Source organism: Pseudopipra pipra, chromosome 5 (genome assembly GCF_036250125.1).
Source record: "Pseudopipra pipra isolate bDixPip1 chromosome 5, bDixPip1.hap1, whole genome shotgun sequence".
Lineage (NCBI taxonomy): Eukaryota > Metazoa > Chordata > Aves > Passeriformes > Pipridae > Pseudopipra > Pseudopipra pipra.
The window spans coordinates 66,963,028-66,982,123 of NC_087553.1; the positions used below are offsets into that span (position 1 = coordinate 66,963,028).

Consider the following 19,096-nt stretch of genomic DNA (forward strand, 5'->3'; position numbering starts at 1 on the left):
ATGTTTGACATCTAATTAGTCGAGACAAACAAGAAGTTAAAATACATCTTCGATTTTCTTTTGAAATAAAGCACCGACAATTAGCTCCAAGGTATTTGTTTAGGTAAAAAACAAGCACACATCTTAAAAGAAAGCACAATGACAGTCACAGAAAAGTGAAGTCACTTGGGTCATTCTTGTCAACCTGCATGGTTGGCGTTTTTTTTTTCAATATCATAAGTTTATTTTACTCAACCACATCTCTTCATGGAGATGAGGAACAGGTAAGTAGCTGGGTAGCTTCTTTTTCTACTTGCAAGCAGTTTAAATAGAGATGAATCACTTGACATCACATAGTCACACAGCTGTGAGGTATATCCAGAGAGATACATATTATCATGTGAGGCATTCTGTCAGTGCCTAAAAGACGTATTTTCAATACCCACAGCTTTTAAGATGTTCCTACGCACGGTGTTAACATTGATCTGTGCATTGAATACTTCGCTAGAAGCAAAATTTATCTGGAAAAGCACGAGCTGACAAAGCCTAGTTTTCCCTGACTAACAATGACATCCCCATACTCGGTGATCAATGCAGCAGCACAAGCAACAAGCTCCTATTGACCTGGCCAAGCCTTTACACTGGTACTTAACATTAAGTATGTGAGTAGTCTGATCTGATTCTTAGAGTTACATATTTGAAGTCAAACATGTGAATCAAAGGCCAGAGTGCGAATTTCTGTAAGTCTTCAGACTTTTAACTTCCTTTGGATTAACTATGCATTTACTATCTTTGCTAGATAGGCTTGCTCAGCACTTGAACTCATATTTGGTACACAGTGATCCACCACGTATAAAACAGATTCAGTGTTCCTTTCAGTTTCCTGTTTTGCTCATATAGGACTGACCATATATCAAAATTTGACGTCTCATATATTTAAAAAATGAAAATTAGACCCATTGTCCCAGCAAGAGCAGAATGGAAAACAACCAATCAGCAGAGTAGCAAAATACTGTTAAACTGCATAAGGATACAGCGCCAGCGGGGTGAAAATAGGAAAAAAAAAAAGGAGAAGAAAAAAGGAAAAAGAAGAAAACCACTCTCAGTCACATCTGGTCACTTTTTGAAATCAGTTTCTGTGCATTTAGCCAATATGAGCAGGGGTAGCAGACTTGAGCCATGGATAAACTTTAAAAGGATGAAAAAACCCACAATAATTAATTAGCTATTAAATCCGTTTACAGTATATTTTTATAGTATTTATGCCTCCATATAAAAATCTGAGTTTCAGTATGATTGTAGAAGTTTGGAAGCAATTAAGAGGTTTTTAATGAGTTTTTTGACATGACATGTAGTTACAGTAGAAGCTTTCTTCAGATTCCATTACTCAAAATAATCAATTTTGTGTTAAATACAAATGTTTTTTCTCATTAAAATCAAATTAACAGACTCTGAATCTCTTAAAGTGTTCTTTTCATACATGTATTTTCAAGTTTAAATACTCACAAATATGCATATACATGTTCTTTAAGAAAACTCAGCACACGCATTTATTTCACGCAGCACATCCAAGTTTTGCAGGTGCTTAATTTTTTTTTCATCTGGAGTGTGAAAATGACGCCTGCCCTGTATCAGAGAGGACTTTCCCCTCTCTCATTTGCAGCACGAGAAAGATGAAAAAAAAATGGAAAACGTATCTCTACTGGCAAGAGATGTAGTGACACTATGTAAACTGAGATTGACATCTATGACCAGGCATGCACACACATGTTCTCTTTTTCCCTGCTGTAGAAGCAGTGTGTTACTTCTCCTCCCCCCTTTCAGAACCGTAGCTGCTGCTGCTGCTCCTTCTCTCAGCCTTCAATAATCTGAGAATTATGAGGAGGCAGCTCTTGAGAGAGATGTGTATATACACCTTGGTGTATAGCTCTCCTTTTTAGAAAAAATACTCTACAGCTCTTACATTTTAAACTTCTTTCTCAGTTGCACATTCTCCAGATTTGGTGAATTCTTCTGAAAATGTACTTAAGAGTAGAACTATGCTGATAAAGAGAAGAGCCTGTCTACTTCACTGTTCTCCTTTAACACTGGCACTACTATACAAAAGTTAATTACTGACAACTGCAGTGTGAGTGGCATTACACAATTTCAAACGTAAACGCAATCTCACAGCTCTCTTTCTTCAGTTACACCTTCCCTGTGATCTCTTATGACACACATCAGACTACACCGAAAACAACGCTGGTTCAAATAAATCGCACTGCATTAAACATCCATAGGCAGCGTTTTCTGGTGCCTAGCAGTCCTCTCCTCCTTTTCTGGACTGATCTGTTCTTTTCAGTTTATAGTTTCTTGGCAAACCCACCATCTACTGCTTATGTTAGGCATCTGATTGTCAGATTTGAACAAACTGAATATTCATGACTTGAAAATTAACCACTTCATGCCTAAAAAAATAAAATAAACACAAATCATCATCTATTCCATGCTGTTTAAAACAAATCTGGGATCGTGGCTGCACTGCATGCCCAGCACGGGGAAGATGAGCTGGGTAGCCAAACACGACTCATCGTTTTAAAGAGTAAAGTCCAATGAAATAGAGCAAGACTGAAAAATGCTCTAACAGGGATCAGCACGATCCGGAGTCCTCGTCTGCAAACGCAACTAACTCTTCTTTGTCTGGGTTTAAACTGCCTGGTGCCGACCGCAGCACGGAGGGGCTTTTCGAGTAAATTTTTTCAGAAATTTCTCCTAATGCCAATTTCCCCTTTGGAAGATAAGGAAAAGCAGCGAGGAAGGTGGGGAGGGAGGGAGCGACGGGGCAAGGAGAAGGAGGGCTTGGAGGAAAACCGAGAATAAGAGAGAGAACAACAGACTTACCTTTATAGGATAATTTGAGCCTTGGCACGTTATTCTTCACATGCTGGCAGTTGACTCTTCCCGCTAGTAATACTCCCAAGGAAAGCAAGGCAATCCCCCTGAGCCAGCCCATGCTGCAGCAGCCACTGTAGGGTCCCCGCCAGCCGCAGCCGTGGCGCTCCCCGTCCTGCCGGGCGCCGCCGGGGAACTTCAGGCAACCTGGGGAGCGGAGGTAACAGGTGATGGGGGTGGGCTCCGCTGCCGCTGTCGCTGCCGCCCCGGCCCCCCGCTCGCCACCGCCGCCGCCGCCGGGGCAACTTCAAGCCCCTCTCACGCACACGCCGCGGGCCGGAAAAGGAGGCAGCCCCCGGGCGGCGTGCGGGCGGGGGGGCGGCATGATGCGGGCGGCGGCGGCGGCGCGGGCCGGGGGCAGGGGCCGGGGCCGGGCCGGGCCGGGGCGGGCCGGGCCGGGCCCCGCTCCCCGCGCGGCGGGCGGGTCCCGGGCGGCGGGGGCGGCCCCGCGCTCCCCGCGCACATGGAGGAGGCGCGGGGGGACACCGGGCTCTGCCCGCGCTCCCGGGAGCGGCTGACAATGGGAGCGCCGGGAGGATCGACCCCCCCCTCTACCCCCCCCCTACCCGCCCCTCCACCCGCTTCCCCTTCCCCGGCTGTCACAGCACATGCAACGAAAAAAAAAAAAAAAAAAAGAAAAGGAAAAAAAAAAGGAACACATCGCGGCAGAGATGAGAGAACAGAAACCTCCACCGAGCTTGGGGAAAGGCACGGAGCTAGACGTTTCACCAGCTGTTTCGTGTCATTGTCCAGGTTGTTGGGTTTGGTTTTTTTTGCTTGGTTTGGGGTTTTGTTTGTTTGTTTTATTTTTTCTTTTAAAATTTCATTTTACGGGTCTAATCAAAAGATGCGCGTCCCCCCTTTAAAAGCAACAGCGCAACACAACCCACAACGTTGCTACCCACATAAATAACAGCTCCTGCCCGTAGCGTAATCCTCTTCGGGTTGTTCCCAGTTAACAAGTAACAAAGTCTCTCCATCAGCATAACTTTACAACTGAAGCTTTTAAAGCCTTGTTAGGGAAGGTTGCTCTAACCCCTCCCGTCCTCCCCACCTCCTGCACTACTCCAATTCAGGAAAAGAAATTCCTAGTAAAGCCCACTTCAACAATCAGTTCAAGACATGGACAGGTCTAGAGGGGCTCATAAATTACACCGGCATATTCTCTGAAGTGTTCTTATGAGTTGAAAATGTTCCAAACCTCCCGATTTCTAGGACTGTGATTATTGTAATATATTTTTAGACAATGAAACTAGATAGTGATTTTTGTTTGTTTGTTTAAACAATAGGATACACAAAATCCCCAGAGGTCTTTAAGGAGCTGTAAATATAAACATATAAGCAAACTTAAGCTCTCTCCTCCCACACATTCAAACAACCCCCTTCTAGTGAATGATAGTGTATTAAAATTTCCATGCTGTGCTGAATATCAGCGTAATGTGCCTTTTGGAATGTAACGTCTTACACAGATATGTGCCCTGTATTACACTCCTAATGCTGTATTGACAAAAATGCTGGCAATCGACCTATATAAAACATTGGCATCATCAAAGGAAGTGTGATGACCTCTATTTCATTCTATGGTTTTCCAGAAAACAGAGTATGTGAGTACTTTGTGGTGACAGAGGCTATGGCATTTCTGTGAGAGTCTCTTCCTTCCTTTTATCATTATTTACTGTGGTTTGAAAACCAGTTATCTAGTCCTACTGATGGTGACCACACTACAGCCTGAATTTTACAGAACACAGCATCTCAGAATTTCTGTGTTCAGACCTAGCTACCAAACCAGCATTTGGGAAATAGTTTTAAGTTTAAAACTGAAGTTCATAGTTGAAAAAGCGGGTGTCAGTATGGTTCTAATTAAAATGTAAAGACCCATGCAGAACAAGGCTTGATGCTATGGTAAAGCAAGGGCTAAAGTTCTGTCATTGCTGCTTTCATTGCTTAATATTCACACACCAGTGGAAAAGAAGGGGCTTTTCCCCCCTCTCCTTTTTAACAGATTCTTCTGCTTCCTGAGCTTAATTCATTAATCCTGTGGCATTGTATCTGCCAGATTCAGCAATTCTATTGATTAGCAGCATTGTTAAGAAAAGAAAATAAAAAAATAATGTTGATTTTGGTCATTCCCACACTTGTTATCCTGAGCATTTTCATGCTCCAGGCAGTGGATTAGAGCTCCAAAATGACAAGAGACGCCTGTCTGTTTTCCATGGATTACTTGCTACAGACATTCACTCTGCAAAGGAATTCATGTCACTTTGAGATTATTTGGAGAATTGGCCTAATGAATTATCCTTTTGTATTGAGCAAACAATTAGAAACAAAACACAAAAGATGCACCATATTCAGGACTTTATAAAGCACATCATTTTACAATGATGTTGTTACACTCAATTTACTTCTAGTTGCATAAAGAAGGCACAGCTAATTTTTTTTCTTATAAGAAAAAGATAATACAAAGCTAAAAGTCTGTCTTTCTCATGTATGATGAATGTATAACACTCCAGACTATTTTATGTCAATCAAACAAGCAAATCACGTCCCCAGTCAATATATATTTTCCTCAGAAAAATGTGTGGATTAAATACAATGAATACTGATTTATCCAAGATTGCATCTGAGAGATATGATACAGCATTATTTGAGGAGAGATGAGACTTTTTCCATCCTTCATGTGAGAAACCACTCGCTTTTTGCCTTCCTCTGTGGGATACACCATCCTAAAGACACAGGGAAGGGTAAAACCTGATCCTCCTGCTATTTAGCTCTAAGTAGTGCTAATCAGCTAGTCAGGAGAGCATATGCTACACCCCCTTATAAGGAGAGGGGCAATGGCAGCACTTCAGTGGTGCTTGAAGAGGCTTTATATCTCAAAGGCACCCATTGCCATATGGTGCTTCTGCCAAGGCGAAACTGGGCTCTGCTTGGAAGGAATGATTTGGCCAACACTCCTACTGCAAGTGCCAGAAACATCAACTCTGGGAATTTAGGGTGGGCAACAACTCACTTTCAAGTAAAAATCTATTCACCTTTTTTCTTTGGTCTTTTGAAAGAGATCTAGCTGCTGAGTTTAGAGAGAGGCAAAAAGTAAAATCCAATTCTTCATATAATACCCTTATCCCCTGAAGAAATGAAGACCACAGTTACCAGCTTAATTAATTATTCCATTATTGTGCTGCAGGTTCACAAGGAATAACAATTCTTCTGCATTCACAAGGAATAACAATTCTTCTGCATCTTTTCCCATATTTGTTGCAGATTCTATTTTTATTTTGTGTAATGGTATTTATATGACATTCTATATAGTGTTTTATGTTTCGAAACCTGGATAGACCCTTGTGGGTTCTGTTTAACATTTCTGCTCTCATGCTGTGTTGCATTATTATTTTTTAGTTTTTTTATACCACCTTCCAATATGTGCAGCAACTTCACATTGATAGATCCCACAAAAAATTATTTTTTGATACTTCTGGGCTTTCCCTGTTAACTATCCATACAGAATTACTCTTTCAATCACTTACAAGTTGGCATCATTTTGGTGCATCATTCTCATTACTCAGAAATAGTATTACTTGACTCATGATTACTTCAAACCTTGCTGCTGCTGTGATTTTTATACTTAGAAGCTCTTGAAAGCTCAACTGTTTTAAGAAAGTCTTTAGTGTGCTTTAGAAATGTACTTATGTTTTCAGAATTGTTTCCTATGTTTTGGATGAGTCATTAATTGTTTATATTTATGTCATCATGTCCTTCTCAGAATTACGCAGGAATTACCAGAATCCATTTTTGACACTCACTACTAATCCAGTAATTTTTGAGGGAAAGATTTCTTGGGTTGAGTGTACAATTTCTGGTTAAAATCAGAGAAGGAAAACCTTCTCAGTCAGTATCTTATTGTTAAAAACCTCCCTAGAGAGCACACTCCTGCAGGAAATGTAAAATCTTAACTCCCTGTGATTTTCTTTCATAGCAGGTGAATTGCTTGATAAGCAGAATATTTACAGTTCTGCAAAAGGTCCCTTTGAAATTGCTCCAGTTCTACACATAATGATACTTGAAAAATGCTTTCAAATAACTCAATAATTATTGGTCCAAAAGGAGGCTCAGTCTAGAAACCAATTATAAGTGCAGTTGTCATGTGATGTGCGAGAGACCTAGAACGCAGTGTCACAACATAGGGACTTCAGAAGCAAAATCTCGTTTAAGAATATCCAGGCATCATCTACCACATTTCCCTTTTCTGTCACTGCCTGCCACTCTCTCATTTGGGACGCTACAGACTTTTTGTGGGGACATACTAGAAACATGGTGAAGAAGAATGTTTAAGACTAGTCCCTGTGGGCATATGAAAGGGGTTGTTTTTCACGCAGATGAGTGAATGCACCAGCTAATTGAGTAAAAAGGACCATCAAGTGGCATTGGGGAAAAGCAGCAATACAGAGGAACTTTAGATGTTGGTCTTACTCCTGAAGGCAACATGTCATGAAGCTCTACCTCTAAGTTCAAGTCCTTTGCCTATATCAGACAGGAATCTAAACCTGGAATCTATTTGACATAGAGCTTATTGCTGACACAGTTGTTCTTCTCTTTTTCTTGTGGAAGAAAAAAAAAAAAAGAAGGAAACCAATAAAAGGCCTATACAAAGAAAAATGCTTCTGATAACCAGACCTGCTGAACTACATATCAGCTATTATTTTTACAGTGCTGATGATTATCACATTAACTCAAGAGGTTTTAAATAGCTGCTTCCATCTGTTTTTTAAAGGATTTAAAATTCTGTGGAGCGGCACTTTTTGAGTTCTGAAACAATCACAGAGCAAAGCTACTTAAAATGTACCAGCAAAAAGAGATGTGAAGGTGTAGAGTTTAAAATTTTATCAAACTGGTGTTGTGAAAATCACAGGCTTGCATCTGGATCTGGAAATATCCTTGATGTTGGAAGTCTAGACATGTCTTTCCCCAGCGCTCCCTTGGGCTATGTTGCATTTGGTAGCCTTATTCAAATCTCCTCAATCTGCATAAATCCGTAACATTTTTTATTTTTGTATGTGATTGGGTTGCTAACCAGACCAGTCAGTATCTGCATTCTCTCAATAACACTGCATCTTACCATCTTGTCACAATCAACTTTTCCTTCATTTCTCAGGACTAATGAGACTGTACTCTGTGTGATGCTTGTACTTTTGGCAGCATAATGGAATCTGTATCAGTATGATGTGTTTTATTCACAATGCTTTCGGGTCTATTAAACACCTCATCAAATTCTTCAAAAATTTTCTTTGCATCCTGTTCTGTAGACAGGTTATATGCCCGTCTGAACAGCAACATTTTCAGATTTCTCTTCAAACCTAAACAAACCTCTTCTATTCCCTTGGCCTCTGCTGCCTGATGTTCATCTCATACACAGATGTGTGGCAACTGTGATACCCAGAGCCATGGCAAGAAACCCACCTTAATATCTCAATGTTGGGCATGCAACTTTCATAAGAGTTACAAAAAGTTTATTTTCCACAATTCCTGATATGGGCCAGTAGCTTCTGTTTTCAATGGATTAACTCTAGTGTACTCATCCAAATTGAACAAAACTTCCAAGTCTTTTAACTTCCACATACAGAGACTTCCATCCCTCTAATTGCTTATGTTTATTGGCTCTTGGGCCTTCACTGAGGAAATACTGGACATATGGGGTTTTTTTACAGGAGATGAGGGAAATGCAAAGAAATATTTGATGTTCTAATTCTTCAGAGGAAAGCCAATTTAAGAAAAATCATTATAAAGAGAAAACCAAAGCAACAGCAGCCATGAAACTTTTGGCTCCTTGAATCCTATTCCAGGTCTGATGTGTTGAACTTTGTTGAGGGAAGTCTAATCAAGCCGGAAGGTCTCCCCCAAACAACCAGCTGCAGAATCACTTGCTCCTCTAACCCAAAAGATTTTGTGGTTGGTGGATCTCTGAAAAGATGGATAATAAAGCAATTCTGCCCTCTTCCCCACTGCTGGATGGAGAGACAACTTACAAGGTGTGTTACACACAAACGCATTACAGATTCAGCTACTTTGGCATCCAAATCCAGTTTGAGCTTTTATCACCCATATTTTTTCTGAACTGGGACAACTGACAATACATAAAATATTTTCCTGCAAAAAAATCAACAAACTACTATGATCAGAAAAATAAGGTATAGATAAATACAAAAATATGGTTTTCAAGATTTTCTGCTTGTCTTTGAAAGTCCTCTTGTATTCTGACTTGCATCTTTAGACCCCTGTATACCTTTCAAGGCCTGAGCCCAAGGCCACACACTGAGACATGACAAGAAATTGATCCCGTGTTTCTCACGTACTGTGCCAACAGTCCCATCCTTACCTCTTCATTTGTCATAGTATGCAAGTCATTCCTGTCAGCCCTAAAAGTCCCTCTTTATCGCTCCGTATACAGAAAATCCCCAGTTCTATTGTATCTGGGATCCGTCATGGCCAACCTTTTGCTTAGTAACCTTTACTACCAACTGTCAAAGACTTGAAAGACACAACACTATCTTCTGTGCCACCCATTCATCACAGGCTTTTAAATACTCCAGGTGAATTGCAGTAAACCACAAACTGGAAGTGTATGCAACATCTTCTATGATCATTGTTCTTTTCTGGACCTTTCTTCTTCTCTCTCTGCTGGTTTTTTTTTTTTTTTTTCTTAAGCTGAGTGGTTCATTAGTATATGAGAAAGATATAAGACCAATTAAACTGTAACCACCGACTGTCATCTTCATACATCTGCCCTATTATTTGACTTTCTAGACTGGAAAACTTTTTAATGAGGATTTTTTTTTTTTTTTTTCATGGACAAATTACAAGTCTGATTCTGTTGAACAGAGTGTGTGGGTGCAAATTGTTTTTGGAAGATCAAACAATATCACATAAAACATAGGGGCTAAACAGTCATTTTATGGCTTCTGATGCCAAAACTGATAGGTATTTAATCACTACTCAGATAGCCTGTGGAAACTGGGAATGGTAAGTAAACTGTGATAGCTTAGGAAAACTTGGTTGAGCTTTCAATAATTTGACCTCTGGGAATGCTATTAGAGTCAGCAATATGTAGAAGTGTGTGCTAGAAGAGGAGAGGGAGGGGAATTCAAAGAAAAACAAGCTCTAAGAAAGCATTAACTAACTCTTTCCCTTTCTGAGTCCCCAGTGAATAGGGATTTCAGCAGGGGAGGGGAAATTTATCCCTCCTCTAGATTGAATTTGTAACTATTTCAGAAAATCTTTACACTACACTATTTTTCTATTTGCTTCTCTGACATCAGAGTTCTTGATATTTTAGGCAGGTAAATATAGACATAGAAAAGAAAGATTCCTTCTATCTCTTGAAGTGTTGAAATCCAAAACAAATTTTGGATGGAGCTGAACCAGTCAGTCACATAAATCTTGTTTGTGGAAATCCAAACATAGGTTGGACACATGCACACACATATATCATTAGAGCAATTCTCTAGGAAAATAGCTGAAAACCCAGCTTGTTTTCTGTTACTCAGGCATTTTAGAAGTACTTCAAATACTTTGACATTTGTATGTGCATACCAGAGAGAACAACTACAGGGAGCATCAGGTAATAAACATCCCTGACTCTACAATGAGAATTTTTACACCAGACCTTGGTCTTGGGTCAAACCCAAGTCTGAACAGTTGCAGTCAACCTTCTCTCTTTTCTCTCCAAACAGGGTATGAAGCTGCAGTTTCAGTGCTCAGATCTCCTTAGAGCACCTCACCCAGTCCCTGAGGACTAACAGCAGTGGTAGACGTGGTACAAGTGGCAAAGATGGCGAGATGTGGGGAGGAGCACTGCACCAAGTCAGTTTGACAGCTCATTGGAGATCATATGATAACGGAGACCTGCTGACACTGTACAACATCTTTTTGCTCTCTCAGAGCCTGCCCTGTTCCCTGTAACTGGGTAGTAGGACAGACAAAGATGCTGGTGATGCCAGTAAATATTTCCCACGACAATGGAAATTCTTAATTCTGGACCAGAATTAGCTACTTGACAACACCTTAGTGACTTGTGATCAGACTAGTAAGGAAAAAAATTATATACTAATAAGCCAGGTTTTCTGTGTATGCAAAGTCGTTTAATTAAAACATATGTTATATTATACTAAAATAGTAATGGAAAAAGGCCGGACTCATATATGCACACTATCTATATACACATAGAGAAAATACATATTGTATATTGATAGTATAACATAAAACTAGCATAATTAGGCATCTTCATTTCCCCTGGCATTTTACAATGTCTCACAGATGAATCCCTCAGGTTTTCTTTTTTGTTGAGCATTTTTTTTTGTTTTTTTCCTTCTTTTTGTTTAAAGCTTATATGCATCATGTCCCGGTTTCATGAATTTCTCAGCCAAATTCCTGAGTGTTTCTTAAAGCTTTACATAACAACCTTATAAGCCGTAAATAGGTCTATTAAGGTTGCTTTTCTTCTTTCTTTTTTACTTATTTTTAAGGTTGTCTCTACCTTCAAGTGAATCAGAACGAGAATATGTTCATAAAGACAAAAAATTCCATTGTTTATACTGATCAGCACAGACTAGGCAGTGAGGGGGAAAAATCAAGGCATCTGTTGAATACAAATGAAGGCAGCAGGTTGGTGTGTGAGTAGTTAGGTTCTAAAGCTGCTTGTCATTCACTTCTAGCAACTGAAACCTCACTCTCTTCCTCTCCCCACTCTGCCATGGGACAAAGTTGAGGAAAACACTGTGACTCCAGGAAGGTGATTTTACATGAAATTGCAAAAGCTGGTGGACACAAGCTCAGTCTTTACCCACTTGCAGCCATGTTCCATCGCAGACCTAAGTTTACCAGTTACATTTTTGTTCTAAACACACCCTTTTAGCTGCTGATAAAGAGCCTTGAAACTATTTGCGTGATGTTGCTAACGACAGGGAACAGTGTGCCTAAACCTAGAATTAGTGTCCTTAAAGGTTTTATTATGATGGCAAAACCAACTGTTAGGAGAGATGCCTTGTGCCCAAAAGGTCTATATTGTGCTTCAGCAACAGGGGTTTTCACAACAAATTGTGAAAATTGGAAGGAGAAGAGGAAAAAAACAACACCCCAGACTTCAAGTGAATCTTGCTCCCCATTTTTCTTCCAAAGTGTTGAACGATACATGACATCATATGATGTGCGGTAATTCCCCCTTCTCTGTTTTGAAGGGAATAAACAGGTTCTATTTCTGAGAAAATGTACTAAAGCCAAATTTTACTGTCAGTTACCCTGATGTCAGTCCCTAGCAAAAACAGTTCAAATGCAGTTCCTCTGGATTCACGCTGATGTAACAGAGAACAGAATGTGGTGCTTGAAAAAGCAGCTGTCACCTTATGGAAAACTTTATGAAATATCTTATTTGGAAACAAGTGTTTTTCTGTGCAGTGTATTTCCCTGTACTTCTTTTCCTTCGTTCTTTCTTTCTGAGGACAGTGTTTTAAAACAGAATCACTGTTGTTTCCTAAGAATTTATCTACTTCTGCACTTATTCCCCACCTGACATCATAATCCTCTGTGACATAATAATAATTTTTACAATGACCAATTGTGATACTACAAGCTGGGCTTAAAATCTGATCCAAAAAATGCCTTTTACTCTGATATCTTACATAACGTCATATCAACTTTCAGCTCAAGAGATAATAATTTCAACCAAGTGACATCAATTAAGGGAGTGGTACACTTGATATAACTCCCTAGAGATAAATCCCTCCATAGTTTACATTTTTATGATTTGACCTCTAAAAACATTTCCACTTTCTACCCAATGCTCGTTTATACAAGTTTAATGATTTTGCTGAAGAAAACATTACATATACTGTTCAGTTCAGTCTCCCACAGGAGTTAAAAGTCACAACAAACAGGAGCTTAAGAAAAGGAAAATCAAATGCAAATATATTTCTCATGAATTGTTCAATGAATTTCAGATACCATAGTGATTTATGTGAATAACTTGCAAAGCAACATCCTTCTTGACGAGCGCTGAGTGAGTACCCTTCCAAAGTTTGCAGTCTTATGTTTGAGGATACAGTTTTATCCTGTATTTTTCCTCTGAAATTCAGTGGTTTCTCTGTTCATCCTGCCATCTTTGGCAGCTTTAACTGGAGTTATTCATGGGTTTCAAATTATGCACATGCTTTTCTGGATCTGTGCCCAATGTGTGTTGAAATTTTGTAAAGACTAGGAGAGACAGCACAATCCAGAATCAGAGTGAGCCAATTTTTTGCTCTTTAATGCACTTTAAACTTTAGGGAAGGACCTCCAGGAAAAATACTTATCTAGGCAAACAGGTTATCAGATCTGCATAACCTAAACCTTACCTTCTTGACAGGTGAAAATACTTGAAAATCGAAGACTGCACCCAGATTTAAGCCTGATGACTAACCCAGCCAGATGCAGGACCAAGATTTCTAGAATTTCAAAGTTTCATGTTTATGGTAGACCATTATACAGAGCTGTAAATTATTTTTAACAAATATTGAACTCTGAATTGTTTAAATGACTGGATTTCAAAATGTTTCCTCCTATAACATATTTCTAAGGAAATTGCTTCCTCAATTTAAATAATTTTGCTTTTTGTAAGACACTAAGCATAAAAACCGACAGGTGAAAGAAATAAACTAATATTCTGTTAATAGTCTCTACTGCAATTGTTACTTTAAAGTTGCTATATCTCATTAAAGATCCCAGAAGTTCCGACCCTTCCACAAGTTTTGTCTTCCTAAGTCAATAGAACTCTTAATTGTGAGAGAATTATTTTCTTCTTGGTAAAAATATATGGTAAAAATGTATGGTAAAATGTTCCGTCTGGAGAGCCCAGCTATAGAACTGTAAAAGTGTATTTCTCTGTGCTATCATCTCCGTGAGAGCCATGTGCACACAAGATGAGTCTCATACACCATAAGATGGATCTCTGATGACATGAATTAGTATATAGCATGTGTTGCTTTGGAAAACTTTGTTTCATATTGAACACTAGTTGATGATACTCTCCAGTAATATCACATTACAAAACTGATTATAAAAATACCGCAACCACATTATGGATAAAGTTATTATCCATTCTGTTTGCCACACCAATGCCTTACCATGCAAATCCATCCTAGATTTATTGACCGCAAATTATTGTAGATGTGAAATAAATTAGTTGGAGAAAGAAGGATATCTTTATGGCTTTCAGCACATCTCCAGTGGAATCAGCATGAAAAACGCAAAACCTATTTCAGTAATCTTTTCCAACGTTTTGTATATGCAACAGCCACTGCCTCAAAAACCGTGCTTCTTCACTGATCATGTTTTCAAGACTCCTAAACCAAAGCTTTCAGTTTATGATAGAGATTATTAAGTTGTTTGCTTGCTTATGTGTTTCGTTTTTTAACATATTATATAGTTCAATTACTGGAAAGGAGAAGTTTGAGATGGTGCCTGTTGCTATTGCATGAAATTAGTCTGGGCTCCAGCCAAACTCAAGTCTCATTCTCATTAAGATGGAGACATTCAGATGAAAATTAAGACCCTTCTAATGAAATAGAAGTGGCAGGACACATTACCTTATTTATCTAGTTGTGCTTGCATGATTTGCTAGACCAGCAGTTATGACAAATGTTCTTTACACAATCTATTTTCAAGACTATTTCTATTAAAAGTAACATGATTGAGTACACTGCTTTGCTCATTGTTGAGATATGCTCCAATGTTTATATCAAACCAATTAAACTGTGTTGTTTTAAAGCAATAAAAATGGTTCTGTAATTGCCACATGTTCTTCTCTGCCATTTTCAAGTCTGGAGACTAGGAAATAGTTTGCAAGCTTTCTGTGCACACTATTTTATCCTCACACATTTGACCTTTTAATTTTATCTTGTGTTGATTTGTGATAAAACATTCTAGATGTTTTGTGTATGTGTGTGACTGTAGTTCTTCCTTATCTTTTTTAACGTTTAGAATAAAGATACCTAAAGTAATACTGTTATTATTGCTGTTACTATTATTTCAAACTTTTTCCTTGCTTGCGCGTTATCGTGATTGTACCTACCATGCTACAAGTAAAAATCACTGAGCAGCTATGGTAAAGCAATGTCATTGTACACAATCACATCATTAACATACTCTTGCTGGCAGTTGAGAAATGTATTACACAGCTAGCTTTGACACATCTGCTTTTGTGCAATATGTACCGTCATCCTCACAAGCATGTATTAATTCTGAGTGCCTCCATCTGAACCAAATTAAAAGAGCCTGAATTTGAAATAATGGGTGTCCTAAAAAATGTTTTTCATAGAATGCTATATTTGGAGGCAATTAAAGTTAGCTACCAGTTCTGGAAGCCTCTTGGAAAGCATTATTTGTGGGTTTAAATTTGGGGCATTACACTATTTAGAATTCTGTGCAATGTGATCTGTGTATGCAAGCAGATAATTAAGCGTCTCCTTTTCAATACCTGAAATTACAAGGAACGTATTTCTCTATGGACTTCTGGTATCTTCTGTGGAACACTTTCCTTTGCATTCATATGTTTCCTTATGTGGTGTTTGTGAGACTACCACCTGCATCCAGCTGTGGGTTCCTCAGCCCAGGAAGGACATAGACCTGTTGGAGTGGATTCAGAGAAGGGTCATGAAGCTGATTCCTCTCAGCTATGAGGAAAGGCTGAGAGAATTGGGATTGTTCAGCCTGCAAAAGTGAAAGCTCCAGGGAGACCTAATTGCAGTCTTCCAGTACCTAAAGGTGACTACAAGAGAGCTGGAGAGGGACTTTTCACAAGGACATGTAGTGATAGGACAAGGGGGAATGGCTTCAAGCTGAAAGAGAGTAGGTTTAGATTATATATTAGGAAGAAATTCTTGACTGTGGGAATGGTGAGGCACTGGAACAGGTTTCCCAGAGAACTTGTGGATGCCCCATCCCTGAAAGTTGGATGTTAAGGTTGGATGGTGCTTTGAGCAACCTGGTCTAGTGGAAGCTGTCCCTGCCTACACCAGAGTGGTTGGAACTGGATGATCTTTTTGGTCCCTTCCAACCCAAACCAGTCTGTGATTCTATAATTCATGCAAGCTAGAGCAACAAAGGCCCATTCAAAGCTAATCTGGGGTAAAAGCAAGACATAGAAGGACTTAGGGCATAGAGTTACCTACAAGGCCACCAGGAGTATTTGTTCACTCTAAGTGGCATGTCTCAAGCTCCTCTGAGCATCAGGCTTTAATGGCACTTATATTACCTGCCTAGGAACAGCTCTGGATGTATGGAAACAGGTAGGAGAACATGTAGCTTATCATTTGGATAGTTATATATATGTAGGTTTTTTTCTGCAATATGGAACATCTTAAGACTGCTCAACAGGCTGCGTGTTTTGAGGCTTAGGCTGTAGGGCTGAGATACAGTACTGTGTGACTGTGAGCTGTTATGCATCATCTGATTATGTGAACACAGCCTGTTGCTAGTTCATGGTAAAAATGTGTGAGCTCATACCTCTGCCACCAATGCAAAAAGCGCGTGTCCCTTCTTATGCCTCCACTGCACAGTAGCTATTCACTGCTGAAGCCTTACTCCTGTCAATGCAGCACAGCACAGAAGCAATTTACCCATCACTGAGAATTCTACTTGGAAATCTCATCAAAGGCAGGAGGGAAAAGTGTACAGAAAAGAATTGGTAAAAATCCCCAAAACCTAGAGAAGTTTTCTGAGTTCAGAGGCTAAGTGGTGGGGAGAGAAATTGAAGCTCTTTCTGGAGAATGTTATGGTTAGTAACAGTATCGAACTGATATTTGTACTATATCCTTTATATTCTTTAAGAGAAAAAAAGCCCGAAAAAGCCAAATGATGGGAGAAACAGAGATACAAAGATGACAAAATTTTCCCATAAGATGTGATAAGCTCAAACCAATGTGAATATTACATATATTGGACCAGCCTGTGTCTCTGAGAGCTTTCAGATTAATGGTGGAAAGCACAATGTCAGGACTCATATCTGTAAAGGAGAGGGCTGCTGCTGATACTGTGCTCCGTATGCACTTAGACTGTGAGAAAAAAATAGGAAGAGGCATACATTTTCATCAGCTGCCATATTATTTTGCGAACAACCTATATTCATGGGCCATGCTGGACTGCAAACTCCATGTCTGTCCCTGTGAAGAAGTGCCCAGCTTTAGCCAGCAGATATCTACAATCATATAACAGTAAATTGAAGGCTTTGAAGTCATCTGCTTGCATGAGATAAATAACTTTAAGAGACATAGTTAATGCCACAGTTATCTTCTCCACAAGTGGAAGAGTTGGCTGTGATCCATTTCCGACTTTGAATTTTTACTACCACGGTTAATATCAGATAAAAGCTCTTTTCAGAAACTAAGAAAATTGTGTTAGAGAGAGCAGGAGTGCTCTGCCTCCTTTGCAGCAGTTGGGAGTTAGTGGACGTGCTGTAATTTAATTTCTGCAATAGTTGCTGGGACAAGTCTCATTCCAGAAGGAAGCCTTTGTTATGCACATGTAAACCAGAATATCAGCAGTGTCTGGAACAGGACAGGGTAATGTTATAATAGTGATAAAGAAGTAACACTAACTTCAACTCAGAACAGCCAATAATATGGGTTGCAGATCGTCGGTCAGCTAAGGAATCTAGCCAAGGCAGATGGAGTTTATAATTTAAAGGATTTTCTTGTACTTTTTCTGTGACAACAATTCACACTACAAAAAAAAATCTGTCATAACAGTGATTGTCAAAGGAGAAACAAAAACTGCACAACCATAAAGACTGTCTTATGTTGTATTACCAGAAGGTGATGCATCCACAACACACTTAGTAAACGGGACAAGATTTACTGTATACACTGCTATCTATGTCTGTGCTGCTTCTTTCTATGTATTTAAAAGGATTCTTCAGTGAGTAATAAATTCCCTGTCAAAAACTAGCTTAACTTCACTGAATTTGTTTTTATGAAGAACATTTCACACACTCCATTTCACCTATTTTTCAAAACTAAAAATATTTCCTGAATGTCTCTGGAACATGAAGAGTCACTTCAGGAGAAAAGAAAATCATATCTAGATTCTCTTTTCCTACTATGTTTCCACAGTTTCTTTATTTCTGCTCTGTGTTTCTACTGTTCACAGGTGAACAGCCTCCAGTGCAGGGGAGGCAGATAGTTAAAAAAATCAAAAATAAATAAATATCCCTGTCTTCTACCCTTTGGAACACGGGCTGTTTCACAACAAATAAAGTTCTTTGAGTAATTATAGGAAACTAATCACTATTTTTGTTAGAGTTTTGTATGAATTTCAGCCTTTAGTTACTTTTATTTAAAATGTGTATGATATATTCTCTGTAACATTTTTTTAGAAGCAAAGAAAAAAGCTTTTTTCTGTTTGCTGATACTATGGAAATGTAAAAAAATGGAATACTACTGTCAGGTGATATCACCTTAATGTAATGAATAATAGTAGTTAATAATGTATATCATGGAAATCTGATTGCTTGAGTAAAAACTGTCTTACAGTTTTACTTTGAAAAACAAGTGGATACTCTGTTCATTTGCTTGTGGAGCTGGCTCTGAGATATGAACATAAAACATATCAGGATTAGAAGTTTGATCCTGTTTACACTCAGGAGAAATAGTGCACCTGCCATTTGCAAGGGCAGTAGGCACAGTAGGAAACTGAGATACCTGAAGAGAAGACCAAAAACATCAGAAAAATTATCAAAGTTGTGATAAATAGTGCCATCAATACCTGACAACCCCATTCAATCACCTCTAATTTTAGAGGGTTGAGGTAGAGGCCTCCTCCCAGCCACCATGAAGCTTCTGAGGCTACCCTGAATAATCTGTGTATTGCATTTACTAATACCCCAAATTACATGACCAGAAAGGAATCACATGCAGTACTTGAGCCAAAGAAATCTGGAATAACTACGAGCAGTACAGCAACAAAAGCTGAATAAGTGGGTAAACTTAGGAAGGAAGAGTTCTTAAATTGGCTTCACATTAAATGTTCTTTCTCTACACAATGAGACTCACGAGTCATTCGAACGTGTATAGCTGAGCAAGAGCACAAAAGTTTTTAAGTGAGGGAAGATTTTTCAAAATAAACAGAAGAAAATCAACGTTTTTAACTTTGGTAGAATAATCAGCAG

The 19,096-nt window shown here is 39.1% G+C and overlaps 1 protein-coding gene and 1 long non-coding RNA gene across 3 annotated transcripts in view; one reads left to right on the top strand and one right to left on the bottom strand.

Annotated features, from left to right (window-relative positions):
* SEMA3A (semaphorin 3A) overlaps positions 1-19,096 on the bottom strand; it is a 325,143-nt gene that overhangs the window by 160,380 nt on the left and 145,667 nt on the right. The window contains exon 3 of one of the 2 annotated variants that reach the window (XM_064656446.1): positions 2,860-3,057. In XM_064656446.1, the coding sequence (XP_064512516.1) occupies positions 2,860-2,971 (112 nt within the window). In that variant the 5' untranslated portion in view covers positions 2,972-3,057. Of the gene's footprint in view, positions 1-2,859; positions 3,155-19,096 lie in introns of those variants that run through there. The other variant, XM_064656447.1, reaches the window with a different exon arrangement.
* Positions 3,593-14,933, top strand: LOC135414992 (uncharacterized). The gene is made up of 2 exons (XR_010430933.1): positions 3,593-3,663; positions 13,301-14,933. It is a non-coding gene; the product is annotated as an uncharacterized LOC135414992 (long non-coding RNA).